This window comes from Ambystoma mexicanum, chromosome 3q, assembly GCF_040938575.1.
Source record: "Ambystoma mexicanum isolate Mex_15411 chromosome 3q, UKY_AmexF1_1, whole genome shotgun sequence".
Classification (NCBI taxonomy): domain Eukaryota; kingdom Metazoa; phylum Chordata; class Amphibia; order Caudata; family Ambystomatidae; genus Ambystoma; species Ambystoma mexicanum.
In genome coordinates, this window is record NC_090926.1 from 765,717,454 (window position 1) to 765,740,434 (window position 22,981).

Genomic DNA, 22,981 nt, shown 5'->3' on the forward strand with positions numbered 1-22,981 from the left:
CTGCCAGCGACCGGGAGATGAGAACCTTGTTGGTTCAGGAGCCATGAATCTGTGACCACCTTGAAGCGAGCAACTCCTGTACCAGATGCATGAAAAGACAACAATTCCGGTTGAGTTGGATGCAGGATGCCATGGAGCCGAGAAGAGGTATGTACACGCGGACTGTTACTGAAGTTCCTGGCACAAACGAGCCCACCATGGACAACAGCTTCTCTATACTTTCCTGGGATGGCTTCACAAGATTGTGCTGCGTATGAAAATGAGCCCCCAGAAAAACCAAGTCCCTGGAGGGCGTCGGACAGGATTTGGCGAAGTTGACTGCAAAGCCCAGATGCTGTAACAGGAGCATAGCTGTGTTGAGAGAATATGTCCACTGACAAGTCGCCCCCCCTGACCAGCCAGTCGTCCAGGTACCGATAAACATGGTGTCCGTTCCTGCGGAGTTAAGCCGCCACTGGAGCCAGGCACTTGGTGAAAGTCCTGGGAGTTGACTTTAGGCCAAAGGGAAGAACCCGAAACTGGTAATGCTTGTCGCCGACCATGAACCGTAGAAACTTGCGATGTCTGCGGTGCATGGCGATGTGAAAATATGCATCTTCGAGATCCAATGATGCCAGAAATTACCCCGGCTGAACCATCCAAATGACGTCTTGCAACGTTAGCATCCTGAACTTTTTGGCGTTTCACATTTTTATTCAGCGGCCTCAGGTCCAGAATAGGGTGCCATTTTCCATTTGGCTTTTTGATGACAAAGAACCAGGAGTAGGTTCCTCTTCCTCTTTCCGACGGTGGGACTCTCTCGATAACCCCTTTTTGCAGCATCAGATGAGCCTCCTGCTGCAAGACCTGTAGATGTGGCTGCGCTCTTTTTACCGGTGGAATAGGGAGTTGCGGACGCCTGAACTCCAACAAGGGCCCGTATTGGACTGCATCCCGCATCCTTCTGTCCGTCGTGAACAAACGCCATTCATCGATATGCTGCACCACCCTCCCTCCAAGTTGACTGCCCATGTGGCAGTCCTTGTTGAGGCTTGGACTGACAGCCTCTATGAGAGGAGGAACCCCTCTTTCGATGTGCTTGATATTCCTTGCTCCATTGTGCGGACTAGAAAGACCGACAGAAACCCTGGGAGAAATAGGTAGAGTGACCGTACACATTTGTCGCGAGAACCTGCAAACCTTGCGTTCCCAGAGGCTCCACGAAATAAGCGAAAGGGGCGAGAAGAATGCCTGTCCTGCAGAGCAGTCAGGGACCTCGCAGTATCAGAGTCTTCCTTCATGTTATTCAGCGCCTCGCCAATCTTTCTCCGAAAAGCTGCTCCTCTTCGCAAGGCATGTCCACCACCTTGTGCTGAACCTCAGGCCGGAAATCAGTACAGTGCAGCTAGGCCTGCTGCCGGAGAACTACCCCATTATTAATCTGCTTGAACCCAGACTCTGCGATGTCAACCGCAATATTAATACTATGATTGGAGGCTTCCTCCCACTCACAAACCAAAAGCATCGCCTCCTTCTGCTGCTGTTCAGGCAGGTGGTCCAACAGAGGAGCCAATCTGGGCCGCATCTTGCGGCTGTATCGCTTCATAATAGCCGAGTTGGCCGCCTTGACTGTAGTAGCACCCACCGCAAGGACCTTTCCTAAAGCGTCCAGCTTACAGCCTTCATTTTCTGGGGGAGTCCACACTTGTGCTGGGTACGCGCTATCCGACTTGCTGCTGCCAACACCACTGACTCCGGAGTGGGCTGCGACGTTAGGCGTTGACTCCAGTGCCTTGAACAACTTCAAGCGTCCATTGACCGCAGGCTTCGTGAACGGGTGGCACATAGTCCGAAGCCCTTCCTGCCACACGTGGTCCAATATGGGGACCGAGAAGACTGCCTTTTGCCTCTTTTCCATATATTAGCAAACAAAAAACAGTCTTTCCTTTTCTTCTCATGAATGAGGCCAAACTCATGGAAAAGCTCCAATATCATTGGCGGAGAAGGCTGGGCCGGGCTACTCGGAGCATCCAGCTCTGGATCAGTATCCCAGGTATCCGGCCATCTGGGCGACGACAAGACCGTCAAAAGGGTGTCCTGCGGAACGCTGTCCGGCTCAGACTCCACCAGTTCCCCATCATCCTGATCCCTACGAGGAGGGATGAGCGCCCTGGGAGACGGCGCAAGAGGCCGAACCAGGGGAGACCTTCTTGGATGAGGCCCTCTATTGCGTGGGGCTTCCGAAACCTCCCGAAGAGGTATGGTAGGCGATTCCTGCACCAATGGAACCAGCGGAGCCTGAGGCACAGGGAGCCTGGCATCCAACTGTCCCAGAAGCACTTGCAGCATTGTAAGCACCTGCGTTGAGAGCAATGAGTGCGGATTGACAAGTGGATATTGAGGTGGGACAGCCCCCAGGCCTCCTGATGGACAGAAGAGAAGGCTGCAGGCCCAACACCGAAAGATCTAGAAACTGATGCCTTTCCTCCTCAGGACCTGAGTCAAAGTCATAGGCCCCTGCTGGAGAATATCCTTCAGTGCCTGGACGTAAATCCTGCCCCGGACTGCCAGCGCGTCTGTACAGAAGTTCTACCATTGCTGGAGCCATCGTTGAAGGGGCAGTCGTCGACGTAGCGGTCGTCAGTAAGGTCATCAATGGGGTCGTAGATAGTAAAGCTGTCATCGACAGAGGGTCCCTCATCGAGGAGTCAGTCGCCGGGGGAGCCGATGATAACAGACCAGCCGTCAGTGCAGTCATCGGCACCTCCTTCGTCGGAGAAGAGGGCCGCTTGGACGAGGACCTGGAGCAGTGTTTGGACGACTCATGGCCTGAAGACGAGTGATGCCTGTCCTTCGAAGAGGACTTCAACAACGAGGAGGATGAATGCGACCTAGACTTCTCTTTGTCTGAAGCAGAGGCCTTGTGCGATAGTTCCACCGGCTTCTGCGGCCGTGAACCTGAGTTAAAGCAGGCTTGCTTTAAGAAGGGGGCCCGACCCTTCACTCTTCTGCACCGGCCGTGCCACGGAAGACTCACCGCCTTTTCCCAAATCTGACGCCGGGCCGCCCCGTGCGTTGCTTCTTAGGCGTCGGCTCCGCCAACCTGCCCCCGCGGGAACAGCCCACCTCCAAAGCTGGATTGGCCTCTTCGTTCAACCAGCAAATCAACCTTCGGTTACGGTCCTTGAGCATCTTCTGGGAGAATCCCTGGCAGATGGCACAATTCTTCACGGAGTGATTGGGGTACAGGCAGTACAAATAGTCTGCTTGGCCGTCCCCTTCATAAACGTTCTTGAGGCCGCAGGTCTCACACGGCCGAAATACGGACTTCTTTTGGGCCCACAGATGACATAATGGAGCCTGGAAGCACCAAAATATCACTGGAACAGTGAAGGCTGTGTAGAAAAACGAGAGCTAATTCTCAAGAGAGAACACGAGGTGATACCAACAATTTGGAGACGGTTGAAATCTGAAGGAAAGGCGCAGGGACGGGGCTATTTATACTGGACGTCACATTGGTGCGGCCTAAAGCACCCATAAAGACTTTGATAGGACAAAGTGTTGAAGTTTTTCCATAGGAAAACCACTATATTAAAGTTACTGACGTTTCCCAGCATCATGACGGCAAATATTCACAGCATATGAATCCATGAAAGATACAATGCTGGCGAATTTGTCTTGCTGGCGGGCCTCATCATAGTGCTTCCGATCCCTTTGACATTACCAGCCTGTATGAGGCATTCGGGTGAATGTACGGGTTTGATTGAATTAAGTCTGTGAGCTTTCGAGGCAACTTGCATCTTGTAATCCGTTCGCCAGAGAAGCCCATGAGTGCATGGGGGAGGAGTGGAGACACAGACACCTACCTCTTTCACAGCCTTTAATATCCCAAACGATTATTTTTCAGAGGATGCCTGTTTCTGCAATAAATATGTTACTTGACACAAATGACTTTGCTTTGAGGTAGTAGTAGTCTTCCAACCAAGACAGGGGATGGATGAAAAACGTTATAATTATACTCCTTTCCATTTAGTTTATTATGATGTGTACAGTGATGAATCTGATGATGTCATCAGCCCTTTCCCAGAGATAGCCTCTCCCCACGTGGCCAGCAACCGCTACCTGATCCTGGGGCAGCTATATGAAGGAGGCGAGGGGGAGACGACCCTCAAGGGGATAACATGACATCAGATGAAAGCACATCCCCCCTTTGCCTTTGAGGGATATGCCCTCCATGTCACACGCCTTTATGGCTTACTGCGATAGTGCTCTCCAACCATCCACACAACTTACTATGACATCTTTCAATGTGACATGTCAAGAACTGCCCATCATTCCCACGTATTTGCGAGTACAGGTACGAGGAAGATGAGTGGAGCGATACAGATCACTGTTGCAGAGAAGATGGAGACACGCTGTAGTGGTTAGAAGCACTGGCTCAAGCACTTAACCCAAGTGTGTGATGCTGGGCAATTTATTGCATCTCATTGTGCCTTATCTGCAGGTGTTTGAACTGCGTAAGTCCTCTTTTTACATCAAATAGAATATGTTCTACCAATTAAACAAAACAAATGTGTTTCCCGCCAGTCAGACACAAACACACAACTTCAAAACCAGAAAAGTTGTCCCTAAAATGTATCATGGTCACACTTGCAACTGCCATAACTCTGCTTTCCCTAAACTCCTTCTCCATGCCCTGCCCATGGGGTCCTTTGCCTTAAATCTGCCACTGACCCGAAGACTTTCTTTTTGAGGTGGTAGTAGGACGATCGTCCACGTGATCATTTAGCTGATCTTTCTTTCAGGGTCGTGGTTTGGTGTCAACATTTTAAATGAAAATCTGAGAATTCTTTCATCTGAGGAAACTGTCCAAGTGTTCAGTGAAGCGTGAGGAGCATGTGGAAAAAGGGAACTGAGGTCAAAGGGTGCAGTGCAAGCTATATATACACACCAACACTGACTTCACATCCGGCATTGAGGAAGGGACGCAAAGCGGATCCAGACGTGCACATGGACATCGCAAAGTGCCCCCTACTTGGGAAAAAGTTTCTGTGATTAGCTTAAGCTAGTGAATATATCTAAAATGAGGAATCTTCTTCCCTGGGCAATGGCAATAGGTTAAGTGGTTGCAATGCAATCTCTGTATCCTGTTGTAGTACTGGGCATTTAAAAGTTAGCGAGTCGCCTGATATCCAGAACGATATATACGAACGATACCACACAAGAAGAGAGCACTTTCAGTTTTAAACAATATCAATCAGACATGTGCTTTACGACACCCCTTGTTTAGTAGCAAGTATTTGATGTTCGATTGTAGCATGGCATCATAGAACAAGCATTTGGCTTTTGTCTAGGCATGGGATAGCCATTGCGAAGACATGCGTACAGCTTAAAAATCAAGTGGCTGATTGTCCAATAAGGCAAGACGTGTTTATTACACCCGGAGTTGATTTACAACTGCAACTAAGCCATTGATTTTCAGAAGACTGATTAGAAAAAACAATGGCAGCCACATAAAAGCCCATTGTTTGATGTTACTGTGTCATAGTGTAATCTCAAAAATACCAGGAGGGTGAGAGGAAGGGTGGATAGTGGTTGGGAATGGCCATAGGTATTAGCATGGATGAGTAAAATGTCAACCCCCTACACAGGCTGCATTCCGCTCCTCACATCCCATCCCTTATCCTTCCTATATCTACTCATATACCAATAGCTTTGGCTTTTTAAGTGGTTTATAAGAAAAAAATACACAGCATGCAAACCAAAGGAAGTTTCAAGGAGACACCAAGGTTGCCAAGCAAGTGCTTGAAAGAACATTTTGAAACAACTGGGCTAAGTCAGAACTGAAATAGCACAGGAGAGCATTTCCCAACTACCTCCACTTAAAAGCATAAGTGTGCCATATATAAGGCCCATAAATTCTTCTTTGGTCAGTTGTGTCTTCAATAGAGGTTCAGTGTTTCCAAATACGTTCATAGATTCGCAAAATGGCATGGGACAAGGAGCGATTACTACATTAATTATACATTACATTTCAAGGAATTGGTTGCACACTTGTCAGGTATGTATTATAAGGCAATTGATGGGTGCTTCTACAACCAGTTATACAATGGTTTCAAAACATGTATTAACCGCACAAAAATAATTCAAAGCATGGGAGTGTATTAAAGAACCAAAGCTGGAGAAGCAGATGTTGTACTGGGGGCAGCAAAAGGCACAGAAGTCCATGAGCCGAGGGGCAATTCCCTATACTTTGATAGCTGGTGGATACACCTAGTACCCAGAACTGGTTTACCAACTCTTCCCATTGGGATAAGGGATAGCTCCTCTCACCGGGGCATCAGGAGTATGAAGTCTACCCTTTTGCTGAAAGAGCACTACCTCTAAGGTGGAAGGTGGTAAACTGATTCCATGAGGTCTAAAAAGGAAGCACTCTTCAAAGAGGCTCTTCTAGCGTCAGCGAACTTACCACTTCGTCTCCCCATGCTCAACCAGACACAAAAATACACTTGAAACAAAGCAAAATAAAATGAACCGTTAATTTAATAACAAAGAGCAAAGTAGTGTTGAATGCCCTTGGGCCATTCCTCCCGCCACTGGCAACGTTACAAAAAATATAGATTCTAGGCACACCTGGAAACACAGCGCAGGAAGAGCACTGTACCGTTACAAAAAACAGAAAATAGATCACCATCAAAAAGGACAGTTAGCAGCCACCTGGATTTACAATCATCCCCAGTATATATTATTTCACTAAATTAAAATTCAATTATTTAAAAAAATACATTCTAAAAATTGCCTTCCTGTGAAAGGGAAGACTCAATGGATTTTCTTTAAAACCATTGTACAAAAATCACCTCCTACGAAAGTTACTTAGTAGCCATCAATTCAGAGGTAAGTTGTTAAAATGTCTAGCAGGACAGTAAAATATATAACTTACAACTTTCCTCCTCCTGCCCACAACAATAAAACAACTGTGCAAAAGTAACAGAGGATGTAGGTAGGGCCTGTGGGCCGTGCCTCGGCCCCCACACACACACCCTCCGGGCAGCGCTGGCTTCAGGCACAAGGACGGGCATCTTGGCGGGTCTGTGCAGAGAGTGGTCCTGGGCAGACGAAGGGGCAGCTCTCCGGCCGAGAGAGCACTGCAGTAGTGTTCTGGCACTGGACAGGATTTCTGGCGAGTTACTCAGCTGCATGGACATGGAAGAAAAAAGGAAGATCAATAGCAGAATCAATGCAAGCAAGGACAGTCATCCGTCACAAAAATCCTACCCAAAAATCGCCAACCACCTATTCAAAACAATTCAGTACAATGGGGGAGTGGGCTATTTATTTTGCAGTAAAAACCTCTGTACTACTAGTCCATACTCTTCCCCCGCTCCAAATTCTCAACATCTTTTCTTGTGCAGTAAATCAAGGCATCAGAGCACAGCATGGGCCTGTCAATTTAAATTTGAGAAGCACAGCCCTAGAAGTACTAGTAAGAAAACGTAAAATTTCCCCTAGCGTCAACATATGTAGATTTGGCTGCACTCTGGATCAACCTGAAAACTTAAAACACTAACTGAATGTCCGAAGCTGATAAATCAGTGGATCATTTATCTCAGACCGCCAAAATGATTGCATTCTAATTACACGCTGGTCCAGGTTGCAATTGCAAAATGTATTCTGTGTCTACACCTTGAAAAACTTAGAAATGCTTCCTATTAGTGCATTTGATAAATGATCTTTATTTCAATCATTTCATAAACAAGTACTTGGAATTGTTGTATAAATTGGTATCTATTTCAGTCTTTGTTTTTCAACTTTTCTTCTTACTACTACTTCTTTTTGTTAATCGCGTTTGGTGCTAATTCACAGACAAAAATTATATATCTAGACAAAATTGTTGTTTTATCAAACAGATTTTTACACTGAACTGATCTTTCATTGTGTTTTCTTTGTTTCTCCATTCGTATTTGCAATGTATTAATATATTAAAATACACTAACCTATGTAAATACACAAATGTAAATTCAACAAATATGTAAATTGATAAATATTAAAAGGTTAAATCATTCAACCAAAACAATAAATAAAAAAAAGATTTAAGCGAAGCGGGGCCCTTGCAAAGTCATACCTCCCTTACCCCGTCCGGTGGCTTCCAGAGATCCAATCCATCACCCTCCCATCAATAAAGCAAACAGAAGGGAATAGTGGGAGGACAATAGTTAGAAAGGCTGATTGAGTACAAGTGTTACTACTTTGAGTAGCATGAACCTACTTCAAAGCTCGGTTCCCCTCTGTACTAATGGGAGGACTACAAAGACTCTACAGCCAGTTTGGGAGGAAGCAGCATGAATAGTGAAGTGTGCACGCTACTAGCGTACCAGATGTAAGCCAATTTGTGCCGCACCTGGGCCAACGATTGCCCTCTGAGATCATGATTTCCAACAGTGTTTACGTAACCTGCATCTATTTGTCAGAAATCTGTTTCTCAGCTCACTAACAAGGCCTAGTACTACCTAAACATTTAGTAGCATGCCCACAAGCTGAGATGCCACACCTCAAAACTGAAGAAAGGCGATAGGCGAGCACCACCTGAGCTTTTTATATTTACTCTACACTTTGTGACTGTATAGTTATGGTATTTGGTGCTGGCCAAACATTCTGAATTGCACTGTTTCAGGTAAACGATTCGCACAAAAGAACTGAGCGATGCTCTCCAGTGTATTTAAAAAAAATGTTTTTATTGGATATTTGTAATGCACCCATACAACAAATGGTGTTTCAAGGCACCACAAAAGATAAAAGGGGGGGGGGCGGGGGAGAACTAGAGAGAAAGATACAATAACGGTCCTACCAGACCTTGTGACATTCAGATCGTGCAAGTGCAGTAACAAGAAGTAAGAGGGAGAAAAGGGTGGGTGGGGGAGGTGCTGGTCTGGGTGAAGTGCAAGGGAGGGAGGTGATATGATATGGCATTTGTAACGTGCCTATACACCAGTGTTTCAAGGTGCAACGAGGCAAGGAAGGCGAAACAGAGGGAGGACCGAGACAACGATCTTACTAGGCCAAGTGACATTAATATCGCACAAGTGCAGGGGAGGGCAGAGGGGAAAGGGGAGGGAGCAGTGCAGTACATGTGATCAAACAATAACAAGAAGTGTGGCCAGCAGTTGGCAGGTGCAAGGGTAGCCAGGTGCAAGGGTAAGTGCAGGTAGGGGGGACTGTAGGGTTACAGATACAGACCCAAGTGCAAGGGTTGCCGGGAGGCAGTGCGGTTGTGCAACTGGGCAGGCAGTGACCTGGGCCCGAGATCAGAGGGTAGCCAGGTGACCAGTGCAGTATCAGACAGGCAATCAGCAGGGGAGAGGAAGAGAGAAGGCAGAAGCAAAGAGGAAGGTCTTGAGGTGCTTCCGGAACTGGAGATGGTTCTCCTCAAGTTTCAGAGAGCCGGGGAGGCTGTTCCAGAGGGAGGTCCCAGCCAAAGAAAACGATCTACCACCAACTCGTTTCTTGGAGAAGCGACTGACCCCCGAGGGAATTGGAGGTGGAAGAGCTCGAGTAGGAAGGTATTTACGAAGAGAGAGTTGGAGGTATTGAGGACCCAGAAGGCCTTGTGGACAATGCAGAGGTTCTTGAACTTAGTCTTGGGAAGATAGCTCAGGTGCAACACAGAGCACCACGGAGCACCACAGGTTTGATCCCCGGGTCCGCACTTAGAAACCTCTGGGTATTAAGCACGTTATAAATAACCTATCATATCATATCAATCCGTGCAGCTACTGGGAGCCAATGCAGAGATTTCAGTGCTGGAGAGATACGATCCCTGGGCTTGGGGCCAAGGACAAGTCTTGCTGTCCTGTTTTGGATGAGTTGCAGAGGGCGGAGAGTAGAAGCAGGCAGATTTAGAATGAGGCTTTTGCAGTAGTCAAGCCTAGAGGGAACCAGAGCTCTATAGACAGTGAGAGGAAAGGAATAATATCTCTGAGGAGGTGCAGTTGGTAGTTTGACTTCTTAGAGACGTCACATATCTGAGGTGAAAAGGAGAGTGTGGAGTCGAAAATGACCACAAGGTTTCCTAGCCTCACAGGTGGGAGTAGGAAGAGGGCCAAGGGAGGCCGGCCAGAGAGTGAGAGGAATGGAGGGTGCAGGTGTGCCGATGAGGAGAATCTCTGTCTTGCTGGCATTAAGGCAGAGATCGTTGGCGGCAAACCACTCCTGGATAGCAGACAGTCAGAGATGAGAGGAAAAGAGGTGGCAGAGGGGAGCCTGAAAACAAGCTGAGTGTCATCTGCATAGCACTGAAAGTTGGAGCAGAGAGCGGCAATGCAGTGGCCAAGAGGTGCCAGGTATTGGTTGAACAAACAGGGAGAGAAGTTAGACCCCTGGGGAGCACAACAAGTAGAGAGTGAGATAGGGGAAAGGAAGGACCCAAGTTGGACTTGGGAGGGTAGATCAGAGAGGAACAAGGTCAGCCAGGCCAGGGCCTGATCGGAGATACCCAGGTGATCACGGAGATGATTGAGCAGGACCGCATGGTTGACCGTGTCAAAGGTAGAAGAGAGATTGAGTAAGAGGACAGAGGGGAGATTAGAATCAAGGTTAGAGAGCAGGTCTTCACGGATGTTCAGGAGAGCAGGGAAAAGAGAGAGTGCAAGTGAAAAGGGGGAAGAGGCCCACAGTGGATAGGAAAGTGCTAAGGGGAGGCTAGGAGGGCAAGTGCCAGGGATTGCATGGGATGCAGGGGAGAGGGTCCACATGCTAAGAGCGATGAGGCATAGGACTGAGTGGGGGGACCTGGTGTCCTGTAGAACTCATAGGGAACCAGGCAGCCAGTCACTGCGGCAGTCAGGGCTGGTAGGATGGGAGGGAAGGTAGAGGAGAAATGGAGGGTATTGAGGAGCTTCCGGAACTAAAGGCGGTCCGACTCAAGCCTGTGAGGGGCAGGCAGACCATTCTAGAGGGAGGCACCTGTGGAGGAGAGAGATCTACCCCTCACTCTCTGCTTAGAGAAGCATCTGCTCTTCAGAGAGTTGGAGCTAGAAGACCATAGGGCTCTAGCAGGGAGGTATTTAGGGAGAGAGAGTTGGATGTAGTGGGGTCCCAGGCCCCAGAAAGCCTTGTGGATGATGCAGAGGGTCTTGAACCTGATCCTAGCAGCAACCAGAAGCCAGTGGAGAGATTTTAGGGCTGGAGCGATGTGGTCCCTGGGCTTGAGGCCAAGGATAAGTCTTGCAGTCCTATTCGGGTTTAGGTGAAGGGAGGATAAAGCCTGTTGCAGTAGTCCAGCCTAGAGAGGACCAAAGATCTGGAGACAATGGGTTTATGGGGGAAAGTGAGGAAAGGGAGAATGCCTCTGAGGAGGTGCAGCTGATAGTGGGCCATCTTGCAAGGTCTGAGATGTGAGGAGAGAAGGAGAGAGAGGAGTCAAAGATAACACCAAGGTTTTTTGCCTCACAGGAGGGGGGAGGAGAGGGGACCCATAGAGGGCAGTCAGAGGGAAGGAGGGAGCTGGGGTCCCAATGAGATCTCAGTCATACTGGCATTAAGGCAGATAGCATTGGTAGCACACCATGCCTGAATAGTAATCAGTCAGGGATGAGAAACGAGGAAGGAGGAGGAGTTAGAGGGAAGCTTGAAGGAGAGCTGCGTGGCCTCTGCATAACACTGGAAGTGAGGAGGGAAGGAGATCAGATCAGGTGGGCCAGAGGGGCAAGGTAGATGTTGAAGAGCCAGGGTGAGAGGATAGAGCCTTGAGGGATGCTGCAGGTGGAGAGGGTGATAGGGGAGAGAAAAGGGCCCAGATGAACCTGGGAAGGTCGGTCAGAGAGGGAAAAGGTCAACCAGTGCAGTTACAGACCTGTGATGCCAATGGTGTCATGGAGCAGATTTGTCAGGGTGGAGTGATTGACCATGTCAAAGGCAGAGGAATGATCCAGCAGGATAAGACCGGAAGGAGAGTTGAAATCAAGATTTGAGAGCAATTAATCACAAGTGTTCAGAGAGCAGTTTCCGTGCCTCTGGCTGTTCTGAAGCCGGACTTGTGGTCATGGAGACAACCACCAGATTCAGTGTTGGATCAGTTGTGAGATGGCCATCTTCTCCAGGAGTTTGCCCAGGAAGGGGTAATGGAGATAGGGTGGTAGTTTGCCGGGCAGGAGGGGTCGGCAGAGGGATTTTTGAGGAGAGTATGCACAAGGGAATGCTTGAGGGGGAGCGGGAAGGAGCCAGTGGCAATGGAATGATTACAGAAATCAGCCAATGCTAACTAACGCAAGGGAGGCAATGTTGTCCTTGATAGTTCTGTAGGAGCAGAGGAGCACTTGTTTGGAGGAGACTTTCATAGAGAGGACTTGTTTAGAGACATCATCCGTTGCTATCGGCGAGAAAGAGTAGAAGGGAAAGAGAGAGGGGCCACGGGAGGTCTGAGAGCTGGGGAGGGATGAGAGAGGGTAGTAGCAGAGAGTGAAGACAGGATGTTGGCTGCGCCCTACTAGTAAACACTACTGCATATGTAATAATCGTAACATATCATAACATGTTAGAATATTGTGTCTGCAAGAAAATACGTTTTTATTCTTCATTTGAAATGCTTCATATTTTGTGCTTCAGAGGCAGAAAGTGTTGTCAATGCATTTCGGTTCGCATGTCCTTCTGGGCCGACTCTGCATAATAGAAGCACATTTTTCAGAACTACTTGACGTTGTCTTCCCACAAGTATTCATGGTAGGCTAGTATGACGATTCACAAGTTCTCGTCACTTCTCCCAAGGGGGAGCCCTACCCTGTGTGGCTAGGGAGTAGGGGTGTCACGGTATTAGTTTTATGACGGTACAATAACCTTCTTGCCAAATGACGGTATATCATGGTTATCGCGGTATAGCAGGTGGAGTTAACTAATCTTAACAAATATTTTCTAAAAGGTCATAAATTGTCAGGTTTATCATCACAAACAAAACCAGGCACCCAGGGCCAGAAGTGGGCTTTTCAACATACTTTCCACTGAAATGCCACCCCTTGCTTCCACCAAACACAAACACGTGTGGAAAGGGGGGATGGGGGCTGCTGCAACTGGCAAAGCAAACTGAATAGCCTTTCTTAAGTGGTCCTTTAGGCTTTTAGCTCCCCCCACTGGCTACTGGTGAAGATGAACATGTTGCCATCTTGATAATCTGCATGCCACAGATCAATGGAGTCTGATGGTAGTATACGCGTGTGTGTGTTTGTTTGTTTTGTTTTGTTTTTTTTTTTTCTCTCTCTCTCTCTCTCTCTCTCTCTCTCTCTCTCTCTCTCTCTCTCTCTCTCTCTCTCTCTCTCTCTCTCTCTCTCTCTCTCTCTCTCTCTCTCTCTCTCTCTCTCTCTCTCTCTCTCTCTCTCTCTCTCTCTCTCTCTCTCTCTCTCTCCCTCTCCCTCTCCCTCTCCCTCTCCCTCTCCCTCTCCCTCTCCCTCTCCCTCTCCCTCTCCCTCTCCCTCTCCCTCTCCCTCTCCCTCTCCCTCTCCCTCTCCCTCTCCCTCTCCCTCTCCCTCTCCCTCTCCCTCTCCCTCTCCCTCTCCCTCTCCCTCTCCCTCTCCCTCTCCCTCTCCATCTCCATAAGGTGTTCAGTAATCACAGACATGTTACCCTTTGGTATGGCAGGCGGGAATACCCACAGAGATGATTACATTTCGCAGTGTGACTTATTATATGTAAATTCAATGAAAGAACCAGGCAAATCCCCCATTGTCATATGTTTAGAAAACATTATCCATTATAAATATATAAACCCCAAAGTCCCGGGAGGATAGCTCAGCGGCAACGTGCGTGCCTTGGAAGCAGGACGACACGAAGCAACACAGGTTCGATCCCTGGGTCCGCGCTTAGAAACCACTGGGTGCTTAAGTGCGTTATAAATACGCAACGAAGACAAAAACAATTACGCAACTAAATAAACAAAACCAATTTCTTTAACAGCGCCTCGATGCCCGCAGGCTGTGTGAGCGCTTTAAAAAAAATGTACATAAAAAAAAAAACCCTCTTCCTTCTTGGCACTGTATTTATTCTTCCTATTGCTAACATATTGCTTTTGTGTCAGGCACGTGTGGTTTATGTAATGGCATTAAAAACTGCTCAAACTGAAACTACTTAGCAGACGGCACATCCAACAGTGCAAGACCAAGACTGTGCAGCACTTGCTTACTGCAGCCCTTCCAAATCAGATTGAAAAGCCCACTTAACGGTATGAACGGTATACCGGTATAAACAATGTGACGGTTATTATTGTTCAATTAAGTGGTTCACGGTATCTTTAACGGTATACCGTAATACCGTTACATCCCTACTAGGGAGGTGGGGCCGCTACCCAAAAAAGTCCTCCGATGGTCGGCGAAAACCGTGACCTCACAGGAGAGATTCCCGTTCCGTGAAGGAACTCCCTAACCCTCTTGCCCTTGCACCCATAAAAACCCTAGTCTTCAGAGAATGCAACTGAAAGTACTACTGTGTTATTGTAACATTTCCTCCCTTCTTTCCTCGAGACTGGATGCCACTGAGACAAAGAAGAATAAGAATGAGACACCTTTTTCTAAAAGTACTCGGAAGAGGTGGCCACAAGGAAGCATGAACAGTACCTCATGGAAACAACCAAGAGACTGACACTGCGCTGGGCCCAGCTATGAGAGATAAAAACAGAGGAAGGACTGAAAGAAGGGAGAAGATGGCAAGGAACAGCAAAGCCCAGGAAGTTCAAAACTGGGAACCCGTCAGCTGTGCAAAGAAGCTGGTCCTCGGAAGACAACGCAGAAGAGTGGAAGTCGCAGAGAAGTCCCGTGAGCCGGTAGAGAGCACACTCACTCCCGTGCTAGGGAAGTCCAGATTGTGGCGTGACCTCTGGGAGGTTCCGACAACAACTCAGAGACCACCAGTCCCAGGCTTTCATAGAGCCGCACTGGTGAACCAGAAAGAAGCATCTATTGAACAGCAAACTGCTTGCCACCTCGGGAAGAACCGGACATGCATTCCCAACACAAACGATCCAAAAGTCAACAAAGCCTCATAAGTAATCTCCCTAATCTTAGTAGTTATATCCAAAGGTCTGAAAATCAAGAGTGCATCAGGAGTAATCTCCCTTGTCACAGTAATTATCAGAGACACAGAGTGGAAGTTGCACTGGGAGTGATCTCTTGTCACAGTGATTATAGGGAAGACACAGAGTAAGAAATAGGTCAAGAGTAATCTTACTCATCACTTTACCAGTGTTGAAGAAAGTAAGAACCAAGGAGATACCAGGAGTAATCTCCCTTTTGAAAGTGACCACTGGAAAGGACTCTGAGATAAAGAGTGCCTCGAGAGGAATCTCCCTCGTCACCCTCATTGCCTTCTTATGTGTTGAATAAAGATTTCTTATTGGAAAAACCACTCCTTTGTCAGACTCCTGCTTCTGACTCACCACACTAGTTAGCACTTTGAGGAAGAATTCTCTTGTCTTGTGAATGGGAGTATTATCACAGGCTAATTCGCTCCTTTAACAGAGTGTATGCATTGGGCACTAGCAGCTTCATCCACAATGCTGCAAGGATCCTGTTGCTGTAAGGATCAAATTCAAACTCCTCTGCATCATCCACAAGGCTGTCTGGGGCCAGGGACCACGCTATCTACAACTGGGTCTCACCAAATACTCCCCCCCCCCCACCCCAGATCTTTACGCTCCTCCGGCACCAACTCTCTGCGTGTCAAGCGCTTCTTTAAACAGCTAGTTGACAATCTCTTACCTTGGCTGGCTCCCTCCTCTGGAACAGCCTATCCCTTAGCTTCCCTTCCATCTTGAGCCAGATCTTCTCAAATTCCGAAAGCTCCTCAAGACTTCCCTTTTCACCTCCTCCTTCCCCCCTCTCACTCCCTTGCTCAACCCCACAGTCGCTGATATTGGTGTCCAGAGTCCTTATGTGTCCTTCTGGGAAATGGGCATCCCCCCACCAAATAGCCTTCATCTTACGCCCACTCCCAGCACTTGCCGTTTGGCTCCCACTGGCCTGTGCTTTTTCACAGGCCTGCACTTATTGTTTTTGTCGGTTGACTACTCTCACACAGTGACCTCTGCCTGGCACTTAATAGTTGCTTGCAACCTATTCCCCATCACTTCCCTTCATGACAAGCTTAGCACTTACCCCCATCACCCTCCTTCTCTCTGCACTTGCATGTTCTGAATGCTCACAAGGCCTAGTAGGACCGGCTCTTCCTTTCTTCATTGTTATTTTAATTGCCTTTCATTCCCATATACCCTCCCCATTGCCCTGTGGGTGCTTTGAAACACAACTTGCTTGTATAAGCACCTTACAAATGCACAATAAATAAATAAAATAAATAAATAAATCCAAAACCAACCACTATCATGCCCTCAAATTTTAACCACATGTGTGCTAGTATTGATGGTTATATGGATAATTCCCATTCTGTGGTTAAAATATTTTTTTTTACATATGGCCTCTTACTAGGTTTTATTCTTGATTTTCAATGCATAACTGAAATCTGGTTTTCTAAGGATAATGTTAAGGGGGACTTTGTCCCACCACACTATATAGGCCTCATCACGAGTTTTGCATGAGTCCTTAAATGCGGCGGTAACAGTATTACTGCCATATTTAAGGGCTGGCCGAAACACGAGTTAGGTGGAAAATGTTATTTTTACCTCAGGCTTTTTGCTGGTGGTAAAAATGACAATTTCCGGCCCGTTTTTGGCACTATTACTGCCGCCGCAATTACCGCCAGCAGTAATAGTGCTCCCCAATTCCCATTGGGTCCTATGGACACAATGGGGAATGGGGATTTACCGCCCCACCGCAACTCGTAATCCAGCGCAAATTGCGCTGGAACGATTTTGCGGTAGACCTATTAGCACTAGGCGGTATCCCGCCAGTATTAGCGCTGGGATACCGCCCAACTAGTGATGAGGCCCTATACATGTTTTGGACAAAACCCTTGGGTACCTTCTGGTGGCCTTGGTGTTTCACGACATTGGAAATGACCAATGTGTCAAACACTAAATATGGAGATATTGGCATGTTGCATATTAAAGTATGTTGTTCCCCATGTAATGTAACAAGGTCTCACTTCACCTTTTAGTTCTATATATACACACTATCGTACATCACTCTACTGATCCTGATTTTCTGTGCGATTACTGTGCATCTGTTGCTCTCACTTCCTCACAGTGCCACCAGTTATTTCAATTAGTGTCTATCATCAAGAAGCGTTGCATCATCCTAAAACTAGATCCATTATTGAGCTGTTCAAACACTGTAACTGCTTGAATCATTAGAGCGTCCTGGGTATATTGGTTGGAGATTTGTGAAAAGCAGTTTAGTAAATCGCATAATCTTGGTTTTGATAATGTGGTGCTACGGTATTGAGTTTATGGTATACAATGGAACCACGTGCCCCTATCTATCAGGACATGGTGAATTACAAACACCCATATTATTGTTCATTTTGGCACTAATAGTTTAGGGTATGCACATGCATACCAATTCAGATTAACAGCTCTACCTCGAGACTTAAGCTTTGTTTGGGACATTAGACAGCATTTCAAAAATGTTTTCTGGTTACCTCCGCCACACTTTTCCCCTTTTTACACCAACGTCAGACAATAAATAGTTGGATCAATGCCCCAAAACTCCAATAGACATTGAATAATGCGCTATTGAATGCATTTAACAAAATGAAACCCCTGAAACTGCAATAGGCTTGCTAAATGAACCTTAAAGAAGCCTCATCCCAGGTTTTATGCAGTTAGCCAGATATGTTGCTGCACCAAATCCCCTCTCCCCTCATCAACATGCTGTCAAATCCCACCGACTCAATCCCTGTCCCACAGCCTCTCCTACCAAATCCATCTATTGTTGCTCCTACTTCACTGTTCCATGAGTATTTCATCAAATATCGCCGTTCTCTGACACACCTGCCTCGATCCCTACCGCTCTTATCCCTGCCAAAATAGTTTGACCCCACTCGACACACCTCTTTCACCTACAATGGTGCCACATGGGGGATCCCTGGCCATTGCCACCTAACCCCACTCTCCCACGATGCTCTCCCGATCTCTTCCTTGCTGCACCCCAATCCACTTCCTGCCTCTGCGCAGCAAATATTGGTCATAGAAACTGGGTCACGTTTTCAACAGCCCAGTTGTTGCTATGCAGCGGACTCGGCAGGCAGAGATTCTGGCGTGTCCCATTTGGTGGGGGCGGATTTGGTGAATCCATGCTCTGCTGAGGCAGGTAATCCCAGTCAAGCCAGGAGAAGCTAGCACCTTGCAGATACACAGCTCTATCTTTGTACATACAATCTGGATGCAGATGCTTTGGCCTCAACCTGATAACATTTTTCCTCTCCACCTGGATTTCTTCTCTTGAGATCCAAACCATCACAATCTCCAAATGACATCTGTTAAACCAGGGGTTTTAAACGATAATCCAAATGCTGAGGAAGAATATAAAATCCTACCTCCACTCATTCTTGAACTAAAATCAACCTCTTTGGATGAAAATGACCCATTTCCTTGGACTGTAAAGATGGCTTCATGAAATCTCACATCTTCCTTTATTGGGAAATGTTTAAATCGACTAAGCTCCAAAAAGGCAGAGGCCACAGTGTTTCCGGGTGACCATCAATGAAGCTTTGTCTGTCTAGATCATATCCAATTAAATGGGCTTAGCGCTTTCAGTCTTTATGCAATCTTTATCTGCAACAATTTGCCAAACCTTTACATTAGTTTGGAATCAACGTCTAAGTGTACCTAGAAAACACAAGTATCTCAATGTGCATTGACAGCAATACTTCATCCACCAAATGTGACTTTGCATCCAGTATGCAGTCAGTCGGCATCTGGATGGATGGACACAGGTTGACTAAAATCATGATCTCTGGGTCACCATCATATATGGTGGTGGTTCCTGGTATTAGTGCCACTGTGACAAAGCCAGTATACTGTGGCCTTGTTAAGAGGGGATAAGATCCCTCTCAACTGGGAGTGGGAGGCCTACCAGAGAGAAATCCAGAGCCAGCCCTTCCCCTTGAGAGGACATTGGCAGTTGAGAGGGCCCTAGTTTCTGTCTCCACACACCCCCTTGTGCCAGTGTGTGTTTTTGCAGTACAATCTGGTCTCATGCCATGCCTCCTAAGCCCCATGCTCGCCTGAGACCCTCTTTCTTCTGGAGACAGCATGCCGGACCAGAGTAGCGGTGAGAACCATATGTAGGACAACAGCCCACCAGCGTGTTACTTTAACAGATTCTCCAGAATGGAGCAACACCTGGCGCAAGAGAGAGAGCGTAGAAGCAGAAGCACTTTCTCGATTGTAGAGCAAACCACGGTCCACTTCAGAAACCCAGCAGATGCTCGGCCTGCAACATGGACATGCCCTGGCATATAACTGCGTTACAAACCCCAAAAGGAGCCGTGCGTATCTGGGGGAAAGCCATCCATAGCCCCCCTAATTTGGATTGGAACCGTGGGTAGTCCCTTGAGGGATCACGGCGGACTGGCACGCAGAAAAGGAGTGGGGCTTAAATCGCTAATTTGCAACTTTGCTATCTATAACAACTCTGGGGTAGGGAAGACCAGGCCAGATTGGCCAATACAAGCAGACCAGTGAAAGCAGAAGGTTAAATATGGGGAAGGAACAAGTTACTTACCTGTAACTGTTGTTCTCCAGCATGGGTCTGGCATGGATTCACATGCTCATGAATATTCCCCGTCGTCAGGCTGGGAATCCTCGGTAAAGAAAAAACCAGTATCAGTTTCGTTTCTGATCTGTCTTTCGTAGTAATAACCAATCACTGGTCTATGCGTCATACTGACCACAGCCAATGACTGCCCTCTACCTAAGCACCGCCTCTGGCAGACATCTTCAGATTTGGAAGCACGTGAAGTGGCAGTATGACCAAGTGAAGAGCCGCAGAGGGGTAGGCGGGAGGGTTCGCATGTGAATCCATGCCAGACCCATGCTGGAGACCAACAGTTACAGGTAAGTAACTTGTTCCTTCTCCAGCATGGGGTCTGGCATGGATTCACATGCTCATGAATAAAGAATACATAGCAGTACACACATGCACAACCACGGGAGGTGGCAAAGGCTCAACATTAAGCATCACATCAACTCAACATTAAGCATCTTACCTCCTCACCAGGCTCACCTCAGGCGAACAGGTTGCGCAGCACTGCTTGGCCGACCCTGGACTCCTCCCTGGAATCCCGGTCGACGCAGTAGAATTTCGTGAAGGTGTGCGTCGACCTCCACGTAGCAGCCCTGCATATGTCCAGCAGGGGCACACCAGATAGGAACGCCGTGGTAGCTGCGATCGCTCTGGTGGAATGGGCTCTCGGACGGCCAGGCAGCGGTCGGTTTGCCAACCGGTGACAGCACATGATACAGCCGGAGAGCCATCTGGAGATGGAAGCCTTCGAGAGAGCCTTCCCCTGATTGACAGGTCCAAAGTTCACAAAGAGTTGTGACGTCTTCCGAAAACCCTTCGTGCGGTCCACGTAGAACTTCACCGCTCTAGCTACATCCAGCGAGTGCAAAGTCCTCTCAGCCGGCGACGAAGGCGACGGGAAGAACACAGGTAACACCAAGGGTTCGTTGAGATGGAAGTCCGACGGTACCTTGGGCATGAAGGAGGGGTGCGTCCTGAGCACTACCCTCGTGTCGTGGAAAGTCAAGTACGGGGCCTTGCAGGAAAGGGCCTGGATCTCTCCCACTCGTCGTGCGGAGGTGATGGCCACAAGAAAAGCTGTTTTCCACGATAGAAACTTCAACGGGGCCGAGTGCAGAGGCTCGAACGGAGGTCCCATGAGCTTGGTCAGCACCACGTTGAGCTCCCACGCCGGGGCCGGAGCCTTCACCGGCGGGAACGATCTGAACAGTCCCTTCATGAACTCTTTCACCAGACGATGAGACCACAAGGACGTCCGCCCCGTGGTTCTGGTGTATCGGGAGATCGCAGCAAGATGAATCTTGATGGACGCGTGTGCCAGACCAGCTTTGGCCAGCGTCAGCAGGTACGGCAGTACTTGGGGAGCCGTAATCCGTAGAGGGTTAATCTTCTGTGCGTGGCACCAGACAGAGAACCTCTTCCATTTGTGTCCGTAGCATTTAAGAGTCGAGGACGCCCTGGCCTTTGCAAGAACCTCTCTGCAATCGGCCGGTATGTCGTATCCTCCAAACTCTAGCGCTGCAGGAGCCAGGCCTGCAAGTTCAGCGACTTCGGGTCGTGGTGGAGGATGGCGCCTCCTTCCCTGGAGAGTAGATCCGCGTCCGCCGGCAGCTTGATCGGCGGGGACGCTGACAAGTCCAGCAAGTCCGGGAACCATATCTGCCTCGGCCACGCAGGTGCGACGAGGATCATCCTGCACCGTGACCTCTTGAGCTGGTTGACGAGCCGGATTAGCAGAGGCAAAGGAGGGAACGCGTAGAGGAACAGGCCCTCCCAGGGGAACGAGAAAGCATCGCCCATGCTCCTCGTCTGGGGAAACCTGCTGGCGAACCTCCGGCACTTGGTGTTCGTCGCCGTCGCGAACAGGTCGATCTGGGGTGTGCCCCACCGTCGGAAGAGGCGATCCACCAGATCCTGCCGTAGTTCCCACTCGTGGCACGAGCGCAGCTCCCTGCTGAGTGAGTCGGCGATGGTGTTTTTTATCCCTGCCAGATGAAACGGCACCAGAAAAATCCCTTGGGCGACGGCCCAATGCCACAGGTCCTGCGCCTCCTTGGACAGCGCTGGGGACCTGGTTCCGCCCTGTTTCCTGATGTAAAACATGGTGGTGGTGTTGTCGGTGAAGATCCTCACCACCTTGCCCTTGAGGGACGGAAGGAAGGACCTGAGGGCCCAAAACACTGCACGGAGCTCCAGGACGTTGATATGCAGGGACTTCTCCGTCGGGAGCCAGAGTCCCCTTGCGTGCAGATTTTCGGTGTGCGCTCCCCACCCTTCCAGGGAGGCATCCGTGGTCACAGTCTCCTGGTGGGCTGGGGTCTGGAAGTCCATGCCCGCCGTCAGATGCGCGCGGGTGCCCCACCACCGTATCGCTCGTCGGAAGCTCTCGTCAAGCTTGATCCTTTCCTCGAAGCTGCCCGTCGTCTGGATCCAGCGCGCATCCAGGAATTCTTGCAACGGGCGCATCCGGAGCCTGCACATGGGAATGAGGTAGATGCAGGAAGACATCCTCCCGAGGAGGGACTTGATGGACCTCACCTTGGCCGCGTCGGCCACCAACATCCGTTGCACCTTGCCCAAGATGGTCCTGGTCCTCTCCTCCGACGGGGAGGCCAGAAGGGACACTGTGTCGAGCCTCGCTCCCAGAAACAGTGCGACTTGCGCGGGCACCAGGTGGGATTTGGCGTAGTTCACGGAGAATCCCAGGTCCGTGAGGAGTTGGACGGTCCTTGCCGTGTGGACCACCGCGAGCTCCCTCGCTTGGCGCGGATGAGCCAGTCGTCCAGGTAGGGGTAGACGTGAATCCCCTCGCGGCGCAGCTGCGCCGCCACCGGTGCGAGGCACTTGGTGAATACCCTGGGTGCCGACCGTAGTCCGAAGGGAAGGGCTTTGAACTGGTAATGACGCCCTTGGACCACGAACCTGAGGAATTTTCGGTGCCCCTTTAGGATGGGAATGTGGAAGTAGGCATCCTCCAAATCCAACGACGATAGGAAGTCTCCTTCCTCCAGCTGACCCAGGACGTGCTGGAGGGTGACCATCCGGAACTTCTGCGCCTTGATGAACTTGTTCAGACGTCGCAGGTCTAGGATGGGGCGCCATCCTCCCGTCTTCTTCTTCACGAGGAAGTATCTCGAGTAGACTCCGGAGCCCCGAAGCCTCTTTGGGACGAGTTCGATGGCGCCCTTCCTGAGCATCGCCTTTACCTCCAGGAGAAGTTGAGGGACGTGAAGTTCTTTCCTGGCCACGGGGGGGACGCGCGGGCACCTTCTTTGAAACACGAGCGCGTGGCCCCGGGCCAGGGCGTCCAGCACCCAACGGTCGGT

At 49.0% G+C, this 22,981-nt stretch overlaps 1 protein-coding gene across 3 annotated transcripts in view; it reads right to left on the reverse strand.

Moving 5' to 3' along the window:
* Positions 1-6,504: 6,504 nt before the first annotated feature.
* The window catches only part of LLGL2 (LLGL scribble cell polarity complex component 2), a 908,486-nt gene continuing 892,009 nt past the window's right edge, over positions 6,505-22,981 (reverse strand). For all 3 annotated transcript variants that reach the window (XM_069654770.1, XM_069654772.1, XM_069654771.1), the window contains exon 26: positions 6,505-7,172. In XM_069654770.1, the coding sequence (XP_069510871.1) occupies positions 7,165-7,172 (8 nt within the window). In that variant the 3' untranslated portion in view covers positions 6,505-7,164. The remainder of the gene's footprint in view (positions 7,173-22,981) is intronic.